The sequence below is a fragment of the Myotis lucifugus genome, unplaced genomic scaffold (genome assembly GCF_000147115.1).
Source record: "Myotis lucifugus unplaced genomic scaffold, Myoluc2.0 scaffold_274, whole genome shotgun sequence".
Taxonomy (NCBI): domain Eukaryota; kingdom Metazoa; phylum Chordata; class Mammalia; order Chiroptera; family Vespertilionidae; genus Myotis; species Myotis lucifugus.
The window spans coordinates 1,089,776-1,114,446 of record NW_005871322.1 but is presented as its reverse complement, the minus strand read 5'-3'; the positions used below and the strand labels follow the sequence as shown (position 1 = coordinate 1,114,446).

General features: G+C 48.0%; 2 protein-coding genes across 4 annotated transcripts in view; one reads left to right on the top strand and one right to left on the bottom strand.

Annotated features, from left to right (window-relative positions):
• The window catches only part of PSKH1 (protein serine kinase H1), a 287,836-nt gene that overhangs the window by 97,354 nt on the left and 165,811 nt on the right, over nt 1-24,671 (bottom strand). The gene's annotated exons all lie outside the window — the stretch shown is intronic.
• RANBP10 (RAN binding protein 10) overlaps nt 1-24,671 on the top strand; it is an 81,199-nt gene that overhangs the window by 7,789 nt on the left and 48,739 nt on the right. For 2 of the 3 annotated variants that reach the window (XM_023763123.1, XM_006099435.3), the window contains exon 3: nt 10,681-10,733. The exons of the other annotated variant lie outside the window; for it this stretch is intronic. In XM_023763123.1, the coding sequence (XP_023618891.1) occupies nt 10,681-10,733 (53 nt within the window). The remainder of the gene's footprint in view (nt 1-10,680; nt 10,734-24,671) is intronic. 3 annotated transcript variants of the gene reach the window in all.

Below are 24,671 nucleotides of genomic sequence, written 5' to 3'. Positions count from 1 at the left end.
GGGGGGGCAGGAGGGAAAGAAACATGAACACGAGAGAGACACTTCAATTGGCTGCCTCCCCCTTGCACCCTGACTGGGCCAAGGGTCCAACTTACAACTGAGCTACCTGCTCTTGACCAGGAATTGAACCCGTGGCACTTTGGTATGTGGGTTGATGCTCTAACCTCTGACTTAAACCGGCCAGGGCATAGTTGCTTGTTTGTTTGTTTTTTAACCAAAATGCATTTTTATTTTATCTATAGATTAATTTTTTAATTATAAAATAATACATAGGATCTTTCAACACCTGACATAGTTACATTAAAAATGGACAACAGAGGGGAGGGAGGTTTAGATAAATACAGGTGATTGCCATTATGTATGTTGTATCATTTAAGGCCAGTGCAGAAAACAGAAACCATTCCAGATATTTTAAGTGGAAAGTGATTTAATACATGGAATTTGATGTTTTCAGAATCATTGGAATAGAATTTCCATGTAATGGTGGGCTAGGTTACTTGAATAAGACCCTCTGCTGAAAATAATGAAACGTGTTAAGTTACATATCAGCAAACTCAAAGCCAATTTCTGGATGAAGACCTGTAACTAGAGAGTTAAGGGTTAATGTCTGAGTAGCTAAGAGCATTTACCATGTCCACACTCAGCTGTGCACCAGCTCTGTAATTACACAGAGCCAGAGAGGTAGAGGATAGGGGCCAGAGCTTACTAGAAATGGGATCTGGTGGCACCCCTTTCACATTAAGCTGGTGTGCCAACTGGCTATACCCTCTGGTTAAGGCCAGTATATTTGGTTTTTGAATGTGGCAGCCTCTGGAAAGTCAAGGCTTGGTACTTGAGATTCTGTCTGCCTTTTAGGGAAGGAGCCAGAACCCAGGGTATGTGAGTAACCTGCCTACAGCCACCCAAGAGGGCTGGTCTGTTCCTTTCTGTCTGTGGGCTCCTGGGTGTTTTGATGGTGCTGGTGACCATGGATGCATGAGCTCTCCTCACCCACATTCAGAACAGCCTTATTTCCTGCAAAGCATATCCTGACTCAAAGCCCCTTTGCCTTCAGGCCTCTTCTTCCTTGGATGGTGCTCCTGCTGAGTTTATTCATCTCTGTACTGCCCCTCCTCTCTGTGGGCCTGCTACCTTTTGGTGGATGGGATGATGCTCTAACCAACTGAGCCATATGGGACTTCTTTTTTCTGGCCCTGATGTGAGGCCAGAATACTCTGAGACCAGAGTTGGGCTCAGTGGGTTACTAGGTGGCTTTCTGGCAGAGGGTGAGGGTGGGGGTGTGGCTGCTGGAGGAGCAGCTTGCACACAGTAGCCAGTGTCGTGGACTGTGGCTTTAAGCAGCTCCATCAGACTATGAAATAGAATCCCCAGCACCAAATAGCCCTCATTTGAAACTTAAATGTCAGTTGGTGTTTTTCCTGAAATGTCTCTGAGGGACCATTTTTATAACCATGGTCCCTGAGATCTCTGTTGCGAAGCTGTTGATTTCTTTATCTGGGGCAGGTTCTGATAGGAACAAGGTTGGCGGCTTGCTGAGCTGTGGCTAAGGTGTTAGATGTCAAGATGAAGCTGTCAGATGAGATTCCAGTAGCTCCTTGGGGGTCTGGGGCAGGGGCATTCGTGACTGGCCCTTTCACCAGAGAATGGCAGCGGAGTTGGTACTTTCCTGAAACCCCCAAAAGCCACCAGCCCTAAGGCTGAAGAGCTTGTTGCTTAGCTCCTCTTTGTCACTACCACCAGAGCTCTGTGGGCCTGGATACATCCAGTTGATAGAGCTTAAATTAAAAATTATTACATCCCATAGTAATTGGTTCATATACCTTATGCAACATTTATTAAAAGTGCCTATGAACTTGCCAGCCCATAAAATCCACCTTCCCTCTAAGAAATTGATAGAAAGTAAGAGGAGTTAGGTCTGTGTTTTTCACTCTTGTCAACTGATGTGTACTTGTAGTGGTGACTTCATTTTTAAAAAAAATTGATTTCAGGCCCTAACCGGTTTGGCTCAGTGGATAGAGCGTTGGCCTGCGGACTGAAGGGTCCCAGGTTCGATTCTGGTCAGGGGCATGTACCTTGGTTTTGGGCACATCCCCAGTAGGGGGTGTGCAGGAGGCAGCTGATCGATGTTTCTCTCTCATTGATGTTTCTAACTCTTTATCCCTCTCCCTTCCTCTCTGTAAAAAATCAATAAAATATATATTTAAAAAAAATAAAAATTGATTTCAGAGAGAGGAAGGGGGAGAGAGGAGAGAAAACATCAATCAGTTGCCTCCGCATGTGCTCCAACTGGGGATGGAACCTGCCACCCTTTGGTGGATGGGACAATACTCTAACCAGCTGAGCCACATGGGACTTGTTTTTGCTGCTCCCGATGTGAGGCCAGAATGCTCTGATGCTTTGCACTGTGCTCTGTGCCAAGGCCTACTCGTCTTATCTGGGAAAGCCAGGTGAGGTTCATGCTGGCACACAGAGCCAAAGAGTTGTTCTTGGTGACTCTTTGTGTGTGTGTATGGTAAACTATATATAGCATAAAATATGCTATTGTGACCATTTTTAAGTGGTTCATTCAGTGGTATTAATTACAGTCACAATGTTGTGCAACCATCACCACTATCTATTTCCAAAAGTTTTCCATCATCCCAAACACAAACTCTGTACTCACTAAGCAATAACTCCCAATTCCCCCTCTTCTCAGCCCCTGGTAACCTTTTATTTACCTTCTCTCTCTTTGAATTTGCCTGTATAATTCATATAAGTGGAATCAAACAATATTTGTCCTTTTACATCTAACTTTTTATTTCACTTAGCATAAGGTTTTCAGGGTTTATTGATGTTGTGGCTTGTATCAGAATTCCATTTCTTTTTTTTTTTTTTTAATTTCATTCCTTTTTATGGCAGTATGTTAATACCACATTTTGTTCATTCATCTATTGATGGACACAGGTTTTTGTCATCTTTTGGCTCTTGTGAATAATGGTATGAAGAACATTGCCATACAAGTATCCGTTTGAGTTCTTCCTTTCTGTTATTTTGGGTGTATACTTGAGAGTGGAATTGCTGGATCCTTCTATGTTTAACTTTTTGAGAAACCACTTTTTTCCCATAGTGACTACACCATTTTACATCTCTACCAGCAATGTATGAAGGTTCCAGTTTCTTTCCATCCTCACCAATACTTGTTATATATTTTTTTATCCTCACTTGAGGAAATATATATGTACATATATATTTTTTTCTTAGTATGATTTTATTGATTTGAGAAAGAGAGAAACATCAGTCGGCTGCCTCCTGCACGCCCCCTGGGGATGTGCAGGGGACTGAGCCCGAAACCCAGGCATGTGCCCTGACCAGATGCATGAGTCGATGTTTAACCACTGAGCCACACCAGCTGGGCATGACTGCTTTTTGTATGTTGATCTTGTATCCTGTGACTTTACTGAGTTTGTTTACCAGCTCTTGGAGGCTCTCTTTGTATTTGGGATTTTCTATATATAGGATCGTGTCATCTGCAAATAGAGATCATTTTACTTATTCCTTTCAATTGGATGCCTTTTGTTTCTTTTCTTATCCAATTGCTCTGGTTAGAACTTCCAGTACAGTGTTGAATATCAGTGGTGAAAAGTCTTGTCTTGTTTCTGATTTTAGGGGAAAAGCTTTCAAACTTTTGCCATTGAGATTGTGAGCTGCAGGTTTCTCATAAATGCCCTTTGTCATGTTGAGGAAGTCCCTTTTTAGTCATAGTTTTCTGAGTGTTTTAATCATGAAGGAATGTAATGGGATTTTGTCAAGTGCTTTCTCTGTGTCCATTGAGATGATCATGTGGATTTCTTTTGCTTGTTCTATTAATGTGGTTTATTATCAACTACCCTTGCTTTCCTGGGATAAAACCCACTTGGTCATGGTGTGTAATCCTTTTAATATGTTGTTGGATTTTGTTTGCTAACTGTTTTATAGAGGATTTTTGCATCTTTAGTCTTAAGGCATACTGTTCTGCAATTTCCTTTTTTTTCTTTCTTTTTTTAAAAAGAATTTTTTTGTTGATTTCAGAGAGGAAGGGAGAGGGAGAGAGAGATAGAAACATCAGTGATGAGAGATAATCATTGATTGGCTGCCTCCTACTTACCCCTTACTGGGGATTGAGCCTGCAACTTGGGCATGTGCCCTTGACCAGAATCGAACCCGGGACCCTTCAGTCCACAGGCCAACGTTCTATCTACTGAGCCAAACTGGCTAGGGCTTTTTTCTTTCTTTTTGTAAGAAAGCTGAGTACAGCTGCTTTTAAAATTTTTTTTATTTTTATTTTAGAGAGAGAGGAAGTGGGGGGTGGGGTGGGGGGAGAGAAACACCGATTTGTTGTTTTACTTATTTGTATTTTTATTGGTTGCTTCTTTTATGTGCCCTGATCAGAGATCCAACCTGCAACCTTGGGACGATAATCTAGCCAACTGAGCTACCCACCACAGCCTGTATGTTCTTTCTTTCTTTTTAAATTATAAAAGAGAGTTTATTTAGAAAGTTACAGAGGTAGTAGAAGTGAGCCAGCTGGGCTGCCTATGCTCAGGAAATAAGTTACAGAGGCAGAAGGGCCCTTGGAGCTTAGGAGAAAGAAAGGCAAAGGTAAATTGCCTGGGGGTGGGGGGAAGGCACAGGCGTGCACCTGGGAGGGAGAGTGCACCTCTTTTCTTTTTGCAAATATATTTCTATTGATTTCAGAGATGAAGGGAGAGGAAGAGAAAGATAGAAACATCAATGATGTAGGTCATTGATCGGCTGCCTCCTGTGCCCCCCACACTGGGGATTGAGTCCACAACCTGGCATGTGCCCTGACTGGGAATCGAACCATGACTTCCTGGTTCATAAGTTCACGCTCAACCACTGAGCAACACCAACCGAGCCACCTCTTTTCTTTTAATGTCTTTTTAAAAAAATACATTTTTATTGATTTTAGAGAGGAAGGGAGAGGGATAGAGAGATAGAAACATCACTGATGAGATAGAATTATTAATCAGCTACCTCCTGCATGCCCCCCACCGGGGATCGAGCCTGCAACCCAGGCATGTGCCCTTGGCCAGAATCGAACCCGGGGCCCTTCAGTCCACAGGCCGATGCTCTATCCACCGAGCCAAACCGGCTAGGGCCTTTTAATGTCATCTTGATGGCGTTGATTGGTGGTGTAGGTCTACCCCATCTTGGCTGGCACCTGGATATAGCACATTTGCAACAGTACACAGACATCCTGCCAAGAATTGGAGTCTCTAGGTCAGAGCTGAGAAGGAGCTTAGGAGGCCATTAGTCCAGTTTTTCCTCTTCTGATAGGGACCCTGAGATAGGGAGTGACATCCAAGACTCACAATACTGAGTTAGGCTGGAGTGTCTGAGGCCAGAGCCTGGGGTGTCCCCAGACCCCTGCTGTAAAGTATTGCTGTCACTTTAAAACTCTTCAGGTGGTTCTCTTCAGGGAGCAGGAAGGGAATGCCAGAGGGACTGGATGGGGAATTACAGCAAAGCAGTGGTCTCCTCCCCCTTGCCTTGTTCTGCGTCTCTGGAGGGTGTGGAAGTCCAGAGGTCCAGTTTCTAAGGTCCTGTCCTCTGTCCGTCACCAGGCCTGCCTGGGTTGTGAAAGAATCGCTCGCCAATTGGAGCTATGTTGATCCTGTGTCATTGCAGCAGGGTCCCCTGAGTGTGTGCTCTGGGTCGTGCTTGGGATGCTCCAGGTGCCATGTGAACTGGAGCGCCAGCTCCTCCACTGAGCAGGGATTTTGACCATTTCCTGCGGCTCACTCTTCCGCCCTCTTGTCCAGGCCCAGGGAACTGGGTGTGCTGAGGAGCTGACCGTGAAGGCCTGGTACACCAGTGTAGCCCTTTGGCTCTGAAATGGGTGAGAGCCAACAACCTCAGTATGCGGCCATCAGCTGACTCTTGAAATGATTTTTCTATGACTATCAAAGTAATTTGTTTTAATTGTAGAAAATCTGTAAAACCAAAGAGGGAAAAAAAAAGAAGAATCCAAGCTGACAAGTGTGCTCACATTTCTCCACATGACTGCCGTGGTTTCAGCAGACGGTTGCTTTTGTGGGAGAGTCAGCAGAGGGGGTGGAGGGTAGTATGGGCCGTAGAAGCCACCAGGCAGGTTCTTCTCCAGGGCCCCAGTTCAGCCCCGCTGGCTGCCGTGGATGGTGAGAGCCTCAGGGTGGACCTGGCTGTTTGGTCAGCCAAGGGCCTTTGCTGCAACTGCTCTGCTCCTCCGCTGCTCTGTGGCGGATCTGAAACCAACTTGGCCTGAGCAGCACCCGCTTGCTGCCTCCTCTCTCTGGAGCCCAACAAAGAGGCAGAGTCACTCTTCTAACTCTAGGGCTTGTTGTGGTTTGGGCAGTGAAGGGTCGAAATTGAGAAGGTAGAGCCGACTCATGGCCTCACTGCCTCGAAGAGCTCATCTGTTGTCTCTCTATACTTGCTGGCTGCCTCCCCTCTCTGACAAATGGTACTTCTTCCCCATTCTTCCCCATATTGCTGCATTTTGTGAGGGGGTAAACAATTTTCTCCCTAAGCTCCTCAGGTATCTGCTCTGGCTGGGTGGCTCAGTTGGTTAGGGCAGGCGGCTCAGTTGGTTAGGGCATTGTTCTGATAAGATTGTGGGTTCAATCTCCAGTCAGGGCATATACAAGAATGAAGCAATGAGTGTATAAATAAGTGGAACGACATATCGATGTTTCCCTCGCTCTCTCTCTTCCTCTCTCCCCCTCCTACTCCTCCCCCCTTCCTCTCTCTAAAATAAAAAATAAAGAAAGAAAGCACAAAAAGAGAAGAGAGGCCGGGTGGAGAGGTGAAGTGTAGGGAAGTTTAGCTTTGTCTGTTCCAGTCACCTGCTGGGGGGTGAGTGCTCTTGTTGCCTCACTCCCAGGCGTCCAAGGCAGCCTGTATGTTAGGTTAGTGGTTCTTAGCACCACCTGACCTGTTACCAAGAAGGAAACACATGCTCACTTCCTTTCAGCTCAGCAATCCCAAGTAAACAGGCTTTTTTAAAGATAGCAAGTTTCTTTTAAAAAATATATGTTTTTATTGACTTCAGAGAGGAAGGGAGAGGGAGAGAGAGAGAGAAACATCAATGATGAGAGAGAATCCTTATCAGCTGCCTCCTGCACACCTGCTACTAGGGATCGAGCCCACAACCCAGGCATGTGCCCTTGACCGTAATCGAACCTGGGACCCTTCAGTCCACAGGTTGACGTTTTATCCACTGAACCAGACCAGCTAGGGTCAGGCTTTTTTTTTTTTTTAATATATTTTATTGATTTTTTACAGAGAGGAAGGGAGAGAGATAGAGAGTTAGAAACATCGATCAGCCAACTCCTGCACATCTCCTACTGGGGATGTGCCCGCAACCCAGATACATGCCCTTGACCGGAATCGAACCTGGAACCTTTCAGTCCGCAGGCCGACACTCTATCCACTGAGCCAAACCGGTTTCGGCTGTTTTTTAAATATATATATATATTTTATTGATTTCAGAGAGGAAGGGAGAGAGAGAGAGAGAGAGAGAGAGAGAGAGAGAGAGAGAGAGAGAAAGAAACATCAATGGTGAGAGAGAATCATTGATTGGCTGCGTCCTGCATGTCCCCTACTGCGGGGGATCGAGCCCACAACCCAGGCACGTGCACTTGGCCAGAATCGAACCTGGGACCCTTTAGTCCGCAGGCCAACGCTCTATCCACTGAGCCAAACCAGCTAGGGTGAGGCATTTGTTTTTAGGTGTTCCAGGATCCAGGCCTTCGAGAATGGCTTGCTTTCCTTTATTAGATTCCGACGCTAGAAGAGCCTCCAGTGCATGTGCTAATGGACAGTCATCCACCAGCAGCCCTTCCAGCTCTGTGCTCAGGTGCTCCTTTGTCTGATCCTGTTCAGTGGCTGCACTGAGGGCTCTCTGGACCATGTGACGTGCCCTTGGACAAATGGTGAACTCAGAGGCAGAGGTTAGATTTGAACCTGGGTCTGTCTGATACATTTGCTGTGATGCAGGTGTGTTTCCTGTTGAGATGTTTGTGCATAGTGTAAATGCCAGGGCTAGAGCAGAGCTGGAGAAAGGCCGCTGCTTACCACCTGACTGGCTAAGCACTTGGGCTCCAGACCTTCCACGCGGGTCTCAGAGAATTGCCCTTTCTTTGGTGGCTGGTTGTGTTGGGCAGTGTCCTGGGCAGCTTCTTCCCCATCCAGTAAGTTCACCATGTTCTCAAGAGTACTTGGCCCTTCCATGTCTCTCCATTCCACTGCTCCTGGCCTGTCCAGCCCTGTCATCTTCCAGTGGATGATTTTAGAAGCCTCCAGTTTTGCCTCTTGGATCCATTTTCCAAATATCAGCTATTTGATCAGCTGTATCCTTTCTAAAGCACTTTAGCTTCTCATTGACCTCCCATGAAACTCAGACTCCTTAAGCCAGCATGCAGACCGGCTGGGAATAGCCTCCGTTTCCTGCTTCAGCTTTGGCTTTTTTAGGTCTGCCCAGGCTGTGACCAGCTACACTGAACTTCTTTCAGTTCCTTGACCGTGGGGCTGCTTTCTTGCCTCCGTGTCTCAGCACATTCTGCTGCTTCTGCATGGAACACACTCCTCTTTTTCCTCTCATCTCCTTTACCAGGTTTTGGCTCAACCTTCACTTCCTCTGGGAATCCCCGGGTCAGTATGCCCTGATTCTCTGGCCTGCCCCTGACTTGACACTGGAAACCATTGGAGAGCAGGGACTGACTCCAAGCCTCCACCCTTGTGTCCCCAACAGCATACTGGGCACAGAGGATCTTTGTGGAATGGGTGAATGATTGTGAGGGTCTCTATCATACCTCTTTTCACTGAATTATTCAACCTTAGCAAGGATCCAACAACCCATGTATTTTCAAGTGCCACCAGAGATTAACAGAGGAGCAATAGTGTCAGGGTGACTTCCTAACATCATTCTCTCTGCTCCTTAGATGCAGAGGTACTACTGTATATGTCCAGGAGAACATTCTTGGGTTTGGGTTTTTGTATGTCCTTTCCTTATTGTCTTGGGGCTTTTGTATGCCCTTTCCTCTTGTTTCATTCTTGGCCGCCTATTGGAGAGCTGGGACCACATTGGTCCAGAACTTAGCAAAGCACTGCACGTTACCCATGTTGATTGAGAGGAAGCTTCAGGTCTGCTTAGGTTTTTCTTGAGTGGATGGAGAAGTGAGCTTCCCTCTGCCTGTGGTCACTTGCTTTGTGGTTGTAAGTCATTTAATCTCACAGCTCTGCAGGCAAGTGGCAGCAAGAGGGGAGAATAGTACTCGGGGTGTTGTAGCTGAGTTCAGGGCTCACTTATCTGTCCCATAGCTCTGTTATGACCTCATACCAGCTAGAAACTGAGGTTCCCATTGAAATGTGGCTGGGAGAGAGCCTGTGACTTTGCTGATAAGGTTCTTCACCAGCCCACAAGAGGACAAACCTCAGGGATTTGTTGAATGTCCATCATGTGCCCAGTACTGCTGTGACTGCTTTTTCTCTGGTGGCTGGGACTTCTTCCTATAGCCCCTGCATCCTGAGGTGGGTGGCAGACATTGCATCTGTTCTGTCCACTGTGGCATAAGACATAGGGTTGGAGCCTGTAAACGTAGGCTCCACATCTTTTGCTTGGATGTTTGGGTTTGGGGTGAGAGCAGAACATCGATCAGCTGCTTCCTGCACACCCCCTACTGCAGATGAGCCCACAGCCTGGGCATGCGCCCTGACTGGGAATCACACCAGTACCCTTTGATGCATGGGATGACGCCCAGCCAGCTGAGCCACACTGGCCAGGGCTGAAATTATTTTCCTAATTTTCTTAATAGATTGTTCAGTGTTAGTGTATAGAAACACAACTACTTTTTGTGTGTTAATTTTGTATTCTATTCTTAGAAGGTGATGACTTATTTCTCTTATTTTTAAGTTTTTGGGGAAATACCTCACCATTTCTTTGTGCACTACAAACATTTAGATTTAAAAAATCTGTTTATTTCCTTTTTTGGCCTGCGCTCTCCTGAGCGTCACTGAGATATCCTTGGCAGAATTGCCCAGCTTGGGCCCTACCTTGCTGTGGGTGGCTTAGTTGTTGAGGAAGTGGGTCTCAGGGGCCTCACACACCACTGTCCCCTATTTTCGGATGATTGGGGAGGCCAGCAGTGATGTGTGGGGTGAGAGGGTAATGAGTTTAGAGAAGAAGCTCTGTATGAGGGTCTTGAAGATCCTGTAGAGACCCGGCCTGGCTGTACTTTTTCCATGTCCTGGTCCTTGCTGCACAGTGGCTTGTCCCTGTGGGATGGATCTTGCATTGCTCTGCCAAGCACTGTACTAGATTGAGCACGTCTGGGGAATAGATTCTGCCACCTCAGCTGGAGCCAGAAACAATGGGAATGGAAGCAGTGATTTCAGGAAACTTCCCTTTGAAACTTGAAGCCAGTGGTTCCTGGTTACAGGTACTACCTCCTGATTCTTCAGCTGCTTAAGGCATTGAGATGATTTCCATTGGAAAATCGAAATATAAAGGTTCCCCAAGAACCACTAATATGTTAAAAGAGTCTCTACATTCATTGCTTTTCCTGTTTTTCTATTTTTTATTTTTTTTTACCAAGAAGTATTTGAGAAGGGAATTGCATAATCATTTGTTAACCAAACTTTTGTGTGTGTGCTTTTTTGAAGGTACATGGGAATAGGACTCTCAGCTCAAGGTGTCAACATGAACAGACTTCCTGGTGAGTCACTGGTTAAGAGATCATTTGTCCTGCTCCCCTGATCCATTCTGTGCTGAGAGTCATGGTGGCAGCCAAGAGGCTGGAGAGGACTTTGCAAGCCAAGCCATTGGGTAGAGGATTCTAAAAGGTGGCCATTGGGCCAGGATGGTATGGGCTTCCATTCCAACAATTAATTGACAAGTGATTGTCACTCATGGAATTTGAACTGTTTGCAGTCAGAACCAGTGACCTGAGCTTGTTGTCAGTGGGGACACACCTCAGTAGCCTTCACTCCCATTGGCCTTTGCTTGACCAGCCTGGCACTCAGGCATATACAGGGAGTAAGACTACTGCCAACACTGGCTCCTTTGTTACTTCACCATGTTAAAGATCAAAGTCTTTATGTGGCCTCCCACATGGAACATGGTGAGGCAGTTTCGTAATAAATGGGAGGATGTGCACGAGACTTGGGTCGAAAGCAGCCTCAGATTTGTGGAAGGTTCTGGGCCCTGCAGATGGGGCTCCTCCACCACTTAGGCACCCTTTCAGCTATTTTTTTTTGCCAGTGGTTCATACCCAGTCTTGGGCTGAGCTCAGTTGAGGGGAGAGAAGCCCCCAGCAGAAGCTGGTGGGTTCCAGAAGATGGTCCTAAGTCCATTTGTCCCTTGAGCGGCAGAAGGTACATGGTGCAGCCTGCCCCCACACTGTCATGGAGACAGGCAAAGTCCCTGTCTTTTTGCCCTGGTCCTCTCTACTTTTTGTGTCTGTGACACAGAGAAGGCAGCTGGCTTTTTCCAAGGAGGGCTCTTAGTCCTGCCTTTTAGGAATCCTTAGAAGAAAAGTTTGTGAGGAAGGAGAGGGCCAAGTGTGGAATTGAAGCCACTTTTCTTATGGTTCTTGATCTGGTTGAGTGAAACCAATAAGAACAGATGATGGCCTGGCCTGAGTGAGAGTCTCTACCCCTTTCTCTCTGAATCAGGTTCTTCTTAACTATAGGGGATAACCTTCTTCTCTCTCTCTGCTTCCCGCCCCCCTCTCCTTTCTTCCTCCAGCCTGGGCAACTCGTTTCTCTGGTTTCTTTTGGATTTTGTTCCTGATTAGAACTGACAGTAGCTGAAGTGAAGTAGGTGTGGAGGAGGCGGAGGCAGTTCTCACCTTCCCTGGGGATCCAGAAGACTCTAGTTTGGCCTGTGAATTGTTGGGTGTACTTTGCCAGGCCCTGCAAGTGCAGTTAAAGGGTAGCTGGGGGACCCTTCAGGCAACTTACTCCTCTGTCTCCACGCTGTCTTTGAGCAGCTCACACCTCCAGAAACCTCAGTGCTTTGTGAACCTGCTTGGCCCAAACTGAGGTTATCTTCCTGCAAAAATCAGATCCTCATGTGTTTCCTCTCTGCTGAAAGTCACTGTCTACCCTGCTCCCAGGTGTGACTCCTCAGTGATCTCCATGCCCTCCTTTCCCTCGTCCCATGGTTCTGCCACTCCCCAAATGTCTCTTCAATCTGGCCCCCTTCTCTGTTCCTCCTGTCATTGCCTCCACCGGGCTGTGTCCATGGCCTCCTGATTGAGCACTACTTTAGGCCTCTGCTCTCCACTCCCTGGTATACTCTGCCCCTTGCCTGCTTTGTGCCTCTGATCCCTCTGGCCAGAGGACACAGACCCTGCAGGCTCTGCTCAGTTTCTTCTGCCACCTCTGCCCTCCACACACACCACATACCAGCATGTCTGTGTGGAACCCCAAACATGCTGCAGACATTCCCTACTCTGCCCCTTTTTGTCCTGGGGTGTCCTTCCTGCCTGTGACCCTCTGTGCAACCTTGACTGACCCCTCAGCCCTGATCCCATCTTGTGATGACGCTTGTCACCTGCTTCAGGTGACTTTTTTACATTTACCCGGCCATGTCCTTGCTGGGTTGTGAGCTTGTTCATACTTGGACCACATCTTTTTTATCATCACTCTCCCAGAGTGAGCACAGATGTACTTGGGCTGTGAGAAGCGGCCATTCCTGCATTTTGTTGTGCTCAGTGCAGTGGCTTTAGCAAGCCAAGTGTGGTGGAACCAATCTTGAGTCAGGTCCCCACTGGCTTGCAGCCTGGAAGATGTGGAAGCCTTCGTTTGAAACTCAACCTTCCCACACTGCCCTAAGGATTGTGGTGCTGAATGTGTGTGAGGTCTCTGTCACCTTCTACCTGTAGGGGCGAATGACTATCCCCCCTTTTCTGTATGTGAAGGCTCATTGTCATTGAACCAATTACTGGCTCACATTTAGTCACGGGAGGAAACAGACCTCTAGGGCTATGGTGGAGCAGTGGTTAAGAACACGGACTCTGGAGCCCCGCTGTCTGCATTTGCGTCCTGGCAGCTGTGTTACCCGGAGCAAGTTACTTCTTTGTGCCTCAGTTTCCCCATTTTAAAATGGAAGTGATAATAGTACCTAACTCATATGGGATGGCTAGAGGATTAATTAATTCCTATATCGTGCTTATAATAGTGCCTGATACAAACAAAGGGTACATAAATGTTAGCTATTGTTATTGAGAAAGGTATTTTTTTCCTACCTGACGAAGGAAGTACCTGTACATTTAAGGTTCTTTTATGAATGTTTGTATATCAGGTACACTCACCTGGAGTCAAATGTCTACATTTTCTCTCCAGTGCTTATGTTTTCTGGATTTGAGGAGACATGTTAGCTGGAGTTGAATTATGGAGAAAGGACAGCATGGCAACCAAAGTCAGGATGTTGATGTTTCAAGTGTTTTCTTGTACTGGCTCAGCAGGAGCCTCTAGGGCGGTCAGGGGCAGAGGGCTGCTGTGCTGGCTGCGGGGCAGATGGTAACCAAGTGCCTCTCATGTGAGGCTGTGGTGCTCAGACTTTCCTGGGAGCCGATGGGCAGGTCTTAGCTTGCACCGTCAGAGGTTTCTGTTGGAAGATGTGGAAGTTTGATTGTTTATATTTCGTAAGGTGTTTTTGGCCTCCTTAAGCATGAAACCAAGGAACAGGTGTGGCCCTAAGTAAGAATGTCAGAACCCTTGGCTAAATGGCTTGGAAGCAGGACAGGATGATCTGCAGGCAGGTGAGTGTACCTGCAGCCCCACCCATCAGTGAGCTGGCAGTGAATGGCAGCGGCTGGAATCCTTGGATTGGGGAAGCAGGGAGGAAAAGTCAGGGGTGAGGATAGAGAGTAGGGTTTTGGCTTCTCCCAAGCTTGGGTGCATTGAAGGGGGCGAGGGTAGGACAGATCTTTTTTTTTTTTTTTTTAATTGTTTTATGCTTAAAGTATTACAAAGGGTATTACATATGTCTCCTCAGATCTTCTTTCTGGGAGACTCAGGCTGTGTAGATAGGCAGCCCCATCTGCATCAGAGCTGGGCAGCTGGTAACTTTCTCCTTTGCCATTTCTGTGGAGGAGGCAACTGTTCTCTTGGTGTGGCATATAGTACTTTAAAATAGGTTTTGTTTTTTATTGATTTCAGAGAGAGGAAGGGAGAGGGAGAGAGAGATAGAAACATTAATGATGAGAGAGAATCATTGATTGGCTGCCTTCTGCATAACCCCTTACTGGGGATTGAGCCTGCAACCCGGGCATGTGCTCTAACCCAGGGGTCCTCAAACTACGGCCCGCGGGCCACATGCGGCCCGCTGAAAACATCCGGCCCGCCGGGTGTTTTTGCCGCCGCTGTGTGCATAGGAATTTGTTCATAGTTTTTTTTAAACTATTGTCCGGCCCTCCAACGGTCTGAGGGACAGTGAACTGGCCCCCTGTTTAAAAAGTTTGAGGACCCCTGCACCAAATCAAACTGGGAATCAAACCACAATCTCCTGGCTTTATGGGTTGACGCTCAACCACTGAGCCACACTGGCCAGACTGGCATATATTACTTTAATTACTACAACTCCTCAAAGGAGAACCCAGGCGCATGGACGTATACTTTCCTTGAACTGTTGGAAAAGAAGCAGCAGTAAGAACCACAGCTGGGGGTTAGGAGTGAAGGGCATAGTCCCTGAAGCAGATGCCAACCATGCCTTGGGGTGGGGTTGGGACAGAAGGACTATCTCCCTTCTTTCCACAGTATGAGCCTGTTCAAATGAGCATCTTTTCCTTCCCCTAGAGCTTTTTTACCAAGCCTGCTCTAAGTGGGCTATTAAGAGCATGACCCTGTGTCAGGGCCCTGCTTCTACCGGGTGGGACACCTTCTGCACACAGCTGATATTTCACATCTGCCTGTGCCACGGGAGAGCAACAGCAGATAGCGGAGATCAGGGCAGAACAGTGGGGGTCTGTGCCAAGGTCATGGGGACCTAGCCTAACCTCTCGGTGGTGTGGCTGGCACTGACAGTAAACAACAGGGTGTTGTTCCATGTCCTTTCTCCCTATCCTTGATGGGCACAGCGCATGCAGTGTAAGGTATCTCAATAGCAGGTGGCTTTGCGTAGTAGATGTCTTAGGGATTACTAGCACGTAGGTGGGTTTCGTGTAGTCTGGAAATGCTATTTTTGTCTGCACCCACCAAACAGGTACTGCTTTTGTCCCACTCTATGTAGGCTGAGTACCCTTGTTGCTCACAGCTGATGTGCCCCCTCTGTGTCCACCATTAACCACTGCCTCTCTTGGAGCATCTTTCATCCCAGAATCTACAGTGCTTCGCAGGGGTCTTCTCTGGGGTTGCTCAGTCCCAATGTCCATGAAGGAAGCCATGCTTCTTTCCAGCTGGGTGGGTTGAGCTATCAGGGCCTCCATGGATTTCTGTGTGTACCTCCTCCTGACCTTGGCAGAGCACCTGGGAACAGGCCTTGGAATGACAGTAGGTGCTATATAAGCCTCCCAGGTGAGTGCCAGGTTGGTAGAGGAAAGAAGCCAACTGGTGATGGCCCTGCAGTTCAAGCCTATCGGGGTCTCACGGCGGCCCTGCCTCGAAAGGGAGCAGCCAGGAGATTCTCCAAAGCCACTGGGCAGCTGCCCAGGACGAGGGCTATGGGAAGATAGGTTGGGGTTTGTGTGCCTGCAGCTGCCCAACCCCTTGCTGCCTTTTTCGTTCTGTTCCTCTGTCAGAGACATCCTTGGGAAGAGACCTGGATGGGGTCGACACCCAGAGGCCTTGCATCTCTGGCAACAGGGTCTATCTACTGGTCAGTCCAGAACAGAGGGTGGGCCCAAGGACTAGGTAACTGGTCAAAGCCCTTGGTGGGTCACATGGTGGTTAATGGTGCTGGTGCTTCAGGACCCGCCGTGGCCCCTGCTCAGAACTTGTTTCTTGTAAGAGGCCCTCTGCTCCCCTGCTGCTCCTCCCCGGGCCAGCAGCGCCCTTGGCCCTATGGCCCGCTGAGCCCGTGTTCCTTTCCTGTGGGACGCTTCCCTCACCTACAGGGAGACCTGTATTACCACAACATTCCAGGGCTGCTTGGAAGCCTTTTGAAATGACGCGACTCAATCAGATCTGGAAATTACTACTCCTGGGCTTGGGGGTTTCTTATCCCATTTTCTTCTTCCAAATACACAGAGATAAAGATTCTGGATTTAAGACTATTTTTCAGGGCAAGTTAAGTCTTTTGAGATAAGAGGTTTCATCGACAGCAGAGGGGTCAGTTCTGAAACCCGAGTTTGTCAGTCTCTGAAAACAGAGATTCTCAAGTGTCCTGTGTGGCTGGAGGCAGAGGCCACATCAGGGTGGAGCTGAGTAGGGACCAGTTACTGCTCATCCCTTTGCCTTCCTAGTGCAGGGCAGAGGGAGACTGTCTAGGGGCCCTGGAAACATGGAACACTATGTCTGAGTCTCCTTTTGGGAAGGGTTTTGTGCATGTCCATCTCTCAGGATCTGGCAATATGTGCAAAGTCATAGGCGCCTACATTAACAGGGGGTTACCTGTCCACTGACTTTCCCCAAGGTTCACAAGGAGCTCAGTGTAAACAAGGAAAAGCCAAAGCCAACCCCAGAAGAGACATACCAAGCCTGGCAGCTGAGGTTGCACCTCGGTTCTGTGGGACAGTGCCACCCCTTTCTAAGCCTGATTCAGCATGGATGACAGACCCAGCCTGTCCTATGGGAACCTGAGGTGTAGGCGAGTAGTCCTGCCAGATGTGCCAGATGCCATATGAGCCATGTCCTAGCCAGACCCAGCTAGACTCATCTGGCTGCCCCTGAGCTTCTGCCGTCAGGTGTTTGTTTCTTTTGCGGCGGGGGAAGAGTGTGACTTGTGGAGGCCCCTTTATGTACTAGTACAGGTGCTGGTGTGCAGTCCCTCACCCTGCCCAGGTTTCAAGTTGACACCTGGCTCTGTGTCAGAGTAGGGCCTGGGTGCCCCTACGAGGGCAGGCTCCACCTGGTGTCAGCTCCCTGCCTCAGCATTTTTCTCCTGCCGTTTTTACTATGGCCTTCATTCTGAGCACCATGAAGAGAAGGATCCAGGGAATCCCCTGCTTCTTTGTCCTAGAGTTGTCCAAGGCATCATTTTAAGATTGTGTTAATCCTGGTCCCATGGCTTGGGTAACAGCCATGTGAGTGCTGTGATAGGCCTTTCCTGATGGCACCCTAAGCATTTGCTGAATGAAACACTCGCTTTTGCTTTCCCATTACCCACTGTTGAGCTATTCCAGGCATTGCTCCTGTCGGAGTTTTAAAGATACTTGAGGTTATGGGAAAGGCATCTATCTGATCGATTTCTGGGGAGAGATAGCTGTGAGTGGGTAATCACCCTTGAGAAGCAGCTCTGCCATGAGGTTCTCCATGACGTGCACTCTCTCCTAAGCAAGCTAGCCCAGCTCCTTTCCTCCATCGCCAGCCTCAAGAGTAACATTCGGAGAGCCACTGGGCATGGCTCTTGAGCTCTACTAAGTGCCCTAGAGTCAGGTGGCCTCCCCAGAAAACTGGGAACCAATAAGAGTGGAGCAGGCCTGGGGCTGCTGTTGGTGGGCTGTCAGGAGAGGTGGATGATGCCTAGCTCCACCTGTGCCCGCTCCTTCAGGGGAAAGGGAGAAGGAAGTCTATAGAACCCAGGCTCGATCACTGAGCTAGTGTTAGAGATGGAGAAGGAATGAAAACTCGCAGGTGAATGCCTTCTGTGGGCTGGTGTTCCATGTCCATTCTTATTTAATCCTCCTACCAACCTGAGTTTAGCCAGGAGAATTAGAGGGGCTAAAAAGTGACAGAATGGGGAGTCAAACCCTAGTCACTTTGACCTCAAAGTCCACTGATGACCAGGATCTATTTATTGGGGAGAGATGGCTGGTTTAGAGGCCTGGGGGGCAACTGTTAGGCTATCTTTATGAACATGACATGGGTTGGACTCTGACCTGGTCAGCCGTGGGCCAGGACCAGAAACTATTGGGCAGGCACAGCACCGGCTCCCTCCCAGTGTTCTGTGCTAATATGCTGATGATGTGAAATCTTTCCACTTGGCAGTAGGAGTCCTCTTTATTCCAGCTGCCCTGGGACTGAAGCTCTTGATGTGTCCTGGTAGATGGGAGTGGCATAGGGTGGGCTCCTGGAACAATCATGCTGGAGTCCCTGGCACCCCCACGGGGAGTCTTCTACTCGAGGACACTGTAACCGGGGGTGGCATCTGGGAGTGCCAAGGTGATAAACCATTTCCTCAGCCACCCCCACACTCCTGTGACTGGGACTTGCCCTCTGAGTGATGATGGAAGGGGAAGTGGGTGGTGCCAGAATATCTGAACTGGGCACCTGGGGCCTCCTGTCTCCTGGCCTGAATGTGGCTTGGCTTCTTATTGCATCATTGGCGTCTGATGTGACTGGGGATAGGCTTTTCTGTGGGGGCGTCAGGCTGGCTACACATGAGTTATTTCTGGGAGTGACAGCCCATTCTCTTTGAAGAGGGAAGAATGGTTAGTGGGGTGGCACTCTGTCAGTGTTGTCCCCATCGTGCAGCTCTAGACATTATCTGATCCAGAGCCGCTTGGTCTGACTCCCTGCAGGGCCTGACTCCGGCAGCTGTGTCCCTTGTTTTCTTCTGGCCCTCACATCCCACTGTCCTCTGAGATCGCTGGCTCTGGCCCTGTGGTGAGGGTCACAGTTTTCACTCCTGGGCCCATCATTCCAGCCTCAGATGGGGCCCGTCCAGAGAGGGGTGACCACACATGCTGCCAGGGCCCACGCTTAGAAAGTTGCTGACTTTGGCTCCAGGGTAGGAGTGGGGGGTAGAAAGGGAGGTCCAGTTCTGAAGCAGAGTGTGGTGGGGCTGGAGGGGAGGTTTGTCCACGCAGAGATATGGGAGTGGCCTTATTTGCTGGCTCCTCTTAACGGGAAGGGAGACTTAGAACATGGATTCTTCTAGAGCTGGTAGAGATAGTTACGTCACCTGTCCTGTTCAAGATGAGGTGACTGAGACCCAGAGAAGTTAAATACTTACCCAGGGGTAGAGCCAGGTCTGCAGCCTGGCTACAGGCCTCTTTCCAGGAGTAGTTTGTATAAGTAGAGGCATGATGCATGCAGACAGCTCTATTTTTCTTTTTTCCTGGGAAAAAAAAGAAAAAAGACAACAAAATTCCTCACAGTCAAGCCCAGGATTGCCCACAGATGGTGTGTCACAATGTGGTCAGACACATTGACAATCTTGTGCTTCTGGTTTCTTGCCAGCCCTTGGCCACTTTTCCCTTTTCATTTCAACAAACATTTCATGAGCATCTACTACTCATGGGTAGTCATATTAGCTTCCTGAGTGATGATCCCCGAGAAGAGGTCTGCTTGATGAGAGAATCAGCAGGTATGCAGGGTGGGTCAGCTGGTATGCAAGGTGGGTCAGCTGGTATGCAAGGTGAGCAAAATGATGCTTCGATGTGTTCGCTTTCATTAGAGAACTTTGGTTGCTTCAAGGGAGAGAAACCCATCTATAATCAGCTGTTTCACCAGACCTCAGGCAAACAGGAGCCAGGTCCCTCTCTCTGTATCTCTCTTTTGCCTCTGCTTTATGCATATTAGCTTTCGTCTGTCAAACTAGCTTTCTACCTCAGGTTTCTACTTCCCTTGTAGAAAAATTCCAGGAAGATCTGTGATTGATCAATCTTGGGTCATCCTGGTAGAGAGAGGGGGGATTACTAGGATTAGCAGTTCCCACTGAAGCCACAGGATGGGTGCAAGGGAGGAGCTACTTCTTAAGAGAAGGTGAGTGCTATCTCCCAAAGAAGCAGGGCTCTCAGACAAATCCCAGCACTCCTTCTCCCCTGTTCTTGTGGACTTGGGGGAGGGGCACCAGGAGGCTATGTCCCCAGTCCCTCTCAAAGTCCACAGAACCCAGCCAAACACTGATAGGGAGTAGTGTTGGTCAGGTCAGCCAAGCTTGGGGTCCAGAAACCTTGTAGGGGTACCTGAAGTTTTTTCTGATGGAGCCCATCTTGAGGAACTCATGCTGCTCTACTTTTAGAGCATCTTCCTCTTCCCTGTGTCTTTGATTGGGGGACACCTCAGGAAGAAGGAGGTGGTCGCTTCATCCTTGTGGTTACCTACTTGGTGCTCCCTCAGAGGAAGGAGAATCGAGCTTCGGAATAGAGTTATCTCTAAGACCACAGGCTTCATGCAGCCTCTCAGTGCCTCAGTTTCCTCACCCCTCAGATGGGGATTATCATTCCTGCTGATTGGTTTGGAAACTCAGAATGTTTCTCCCAAGTAGACTCCTATGGCCCGTTGATGGTGATGTCTAATTGCTACCCCTTCATTTTGTGGAGAAGGGAACCAAAGGTCTGAGGAGGTAAGTGACTGCCCAGAGCCTGCCATCCTGGAGGGACAATACTTTCAGGCCACACTGGCTGCCCTGGCACTTAGGGCTACAGTGTGTTTTTCTAACAGAGGCCAGACCACTCTGTAGAACCCTAGCCTGAGGCTGACAACAACTGGCTACAAAATGTGCAACTGTGGCTAGGCCTTGGTCTTACGGTTTTTCTCCTGTTTGCCCAATTTCTAAGAGTAGCAGTGGAGAGAAGGTTTGTCGAGGGTGGGGTGACTGAATTCATTTACAGTAACTTCATGCCCTTTAACATCTCCTCGTCTATTTTGGGCTTCTGATGCCTTTCTCTTGTGTTTGTTCTGACCTTTCTAATCTTTGACTAGCCTGAATTTTACTCCCATAGGAAAAACAGAAAGCCATTGTGTCAGGATGACACAGTAGGAAAATCTTCCAGTGACTTCATTTTAGGTATTCTGTCCACACCACTATTTATTTAGTGAGTGTGTTCCCCATCATAGCTTTGCCACTTTTGGGATGAGCCACAGTCTTCTCACCTGCCTTGGATAGCCACCAGCCATATATTTCAAACTTAATGTGTCTAAAAGGCCTGCTACTTCAGCCCATCTTTCCTGTCTCTTAGTAAATGGTATTAGCATCCACCCATTTGCCCAGGAAAAAAATCTGGGAGTCATCCTTGTTTCTCTCATATCATTAGCACCCACATTCAGCCAGTCCTGCTGACTCTGCTCGAGTCCCTCCTGTCACTCAGCTTCAGCCTTGTGACTGCCTTTCTGTTTCTCAGACATGCAGAGCTCTTTCCCTTTACCCCAAAAGTTCTTCCTCCTGATTCTCTCATCAAGCAGACCTCTTCTTGGGGATCATCACTCAGGAAGCTAATTTGACTACTCTATCCTGGTCAGTCCTCCCATTTCTAGCCCATTACCTGGCTTTGTTTTCTTCAGAGCAGAGCACATTTTACCTACCAGTTATTTTCTTATTTGCTTATGGGTTTTCTTATCTATATATATAAAAGCCTAAGCAACTGTGATGACTAGACAACTGGACTACCGGCCCATAGCTATGATATGCACTGACCACCAGGGGGCAGACGCTCAATGCAGGAGCTGCCCCCTGGTGGTCAGTGCACTCCCACAGCCAACCTCCCGCGGTCCCTCCCCCCCTGGCCCGTTGGCCTTGATCACTGGCCAGGCGGGAGGGTGGGGGGAGGAGGAGAACCCATTGTGCATGAATTCTTGCACCAGGCCTCTAGTATATTGTATTTTCTCTGCTCCCTTCATACCATCCACCACACCCTCTTGTCAACCTCATAGAGTAGGTCTGGAGTTGATGATGCTTTTCCTTTCCAAGGGATAGGATTTAGCATAGTGGCCCTAAACCAAGCTGCTGCTGTAGCCACTGTTACTAAATGAGGTGTATAACAACATTCTGTTTTTAACCCTAAGCTGCCTTTCCCACACATACATAATATGCCTATTTACACACAGAGACTTAATTGTGTTTGGAAAAATACTGGCTATCAAATGATAGTTTCAACTGAAGATACATTACAGCTCTGATTTTCTTGGAAAAGCTTTTAACCTTATAGCACTGTGAGGAGACAAGGAGCTGAGGTGTTGCTTCTCTGCACAAATCTTTCCAGATGCTCAATAACTTTTACAGCCATAGGGGACTGTATTAGTATCCTATTGCTGCTGTAACAATAGTAGTGGCTTACAGTTCTGGAGGACAGAAGTCCTAAAATCAAGGTATCAGCAGGATGGTATTCTTTCTGAAGTTTTTAGGGAAGAATTTGTTTTGTTGCCTTTTTATAGCTTCTAGAATCCACCTACATTCCTTGACTCATGGGTCCATCCTCTATCTTCAAAGCCAGCAGTGTAGCATCTTCCATTTTCTTGGCTTCTATCATCACATCGCCTTTTCTGACTTGACCTTCCTGCCTGCCTCTTACAAGGATCCATGTGATTGCATTGTGCACCCCCCATAATTTAGGGTAACCTCCCCATTTCAAGAGTGTTAATTTCCTCACGGAAAATCCCCCCCCCCTTTTTTTAGCCGTGTAAAGTAGCATATCACAGTTCTGGGAATTAGGACAGGACATCTTTGGGAGGCCTTATTCAGTGTACTACAGGGATTGAGTTTTCTTCCTTTGGGTAAATCTATATAATAGATCAATCATTTGGGAATTGAAAAAACACACACAGGAAGTATATCTATTTTCCAGCGAAACTGAGGTGATGGTAAATCCTGAATTGACTCTAAATAAATTTTTTGGTTTTTTAATTCTTCAGTTAAAATTTTTTTTAAAATCCATATTTATAGTTAGAATTAAAAATCTAAAAAGTCTATGGTAGTTTTGTCAAAATAATTGTATAGTTTATTTTTGAAGAAAAGTATTCAAAATACTTCAATTTTTATTTTAGGTCTTTGAAAATGTAAACATCTGTTGTTTTTGGTGGAAGTTTTTGAGCTCCCATACACGGAGACAAAAATATCTCCCATATTTCCTTGAGTCACTAAGTAGGAAATGGTTCTTTCGGATTATTTCACTAGCTTTGACAAATCAAATGGCCACATTATTACGCGTTTTTCTAGAGTACCTACTGCTTCAGTCTGAGAAAGCTACAAAAAGAAAGCCTTCTACCTGGTAGATATTAAAGCCTGCATAAAAGATGTGCCACCCAGGATCATCCTTGTGGGAAAAAGAAGTGGCTGGGGGTTGGGTGGAGGTGTGTCCTGGTCTGCTGGCCGTGGCTTTGGGTGAGGCAGGAGGGTGGGTGTGCCTTGGAGAGAGCCGAGATGGCAGTTGTGGCCTTCAGACAGGAGGTACCAGTCAGTGCCTGTGTCTTCCTCTAGGGCTGAGCCTGGGCCTTCCCTCATTGCAGGCCTGCAGGCCCCCTGACTCACTGCAAGACAGAGGTCCCAGGTCCATAGCTCCCTAAAACCAATGCATCTGACCACTCTCATGGTGATGGGGCAGGGGATTGGGGTGCTTCCACTGCCAGGGTAGTCACCACCCCAAATGGGACAGTACCTGTGGCAAGAAGAATATGGGTTTGGAACCTAAAGATTTGGGTTCAGCCTGGCCAGTATGGCTCAGTGGTTGTGTTGACCTATGAACTAGGAGGTCACAGTTCAATTCCCAGTTAGGGCATATGCCCGGGTTGCGGGCTCGATCCCCAGTGTGGGGAGGCAGCCGGTCAATGATTCTCTCTCATCATCGATGTTTCTGTCTCTCCCTCTCCCTTCTTCATGCTGTGCCTGAAGTCATTTCCTGAGTCATTTTTCTTTGAAATTGATAAAAATATACTATATTAAACAACAACAAAATACTTTAAAAAAACAATAAAGATTTGGGTTCAAATCTCAGCTCTGGCACTTCTCAGCTGTGTGGGCTGATGAGCAAGCCCCCAGTCTCTTGGTGCGGTGGGTGGGTGGAGTGGCAGTACTTGTTGAGCCAAACACTAGGGTTATCCTGGTGCTTTCCCAACAAGTTGCTACATTGTGGTCAGTTACTGTGTTGCATGTGGCAAGTCCCCATGATCCACCTGAGGATCCAGGAAGGGAGGGAAGGGAGGGCTACTGTGCCTGGTGTGGATATGGATCATGAGTCAGGGGAAGCTGGTGGACGTGCTTGGGCCCATCAGGCTCAGTCTGAGCCAAACCTGGAAGGATGGTTGTCACTTTGGTCCTCACAGCTGCCCAGCTGGCTGTTCTTCATCTGGCCTTCTATATACCTGGGGAGCAGCCGCCACCAGGAGCCATAGGGCCTTCTGCACCGAAGCCTGAGGAGAGGCCTTGCCTAAGATAACCTTATCAGCCTGCCTCTAGATGAGGGAATGGGCATCGGTGGGGAAATGGGCATTGCTGTGCTCCAGAGTCATTTCCTGAGGTCAAATGATTTGCATACCCACCAGCAATAATAAAGCCCTTCCCACTCCTGGGTGTGAGGAGCGTAGACGTTGGGTTAATGCCCAGAGCATCACCATGTCCCCTGACCCAGGCAGTCCCAGTGTCTCTGGGGAATTGGGAAGGTGAGAACAGAGCCTGGCTCCAGGTCCAGGCCTTGGGCCTTTCAAACCAGCCCTGAGCAGTTCTCATGATAGTTTTCGTGTGATTTGTTGGGGAGATACCTGGAGGGGAGCAGCAGGGTTTTGGGCTCTGCACCCATTAGTGAGAGCCATTGTTGTGGCCTGTTTTCTACTAAAGGCCCTTGGGGGGAATCTTCATTTAACCAGAGGGTTCCTGGCTGAGGATATGATGGATT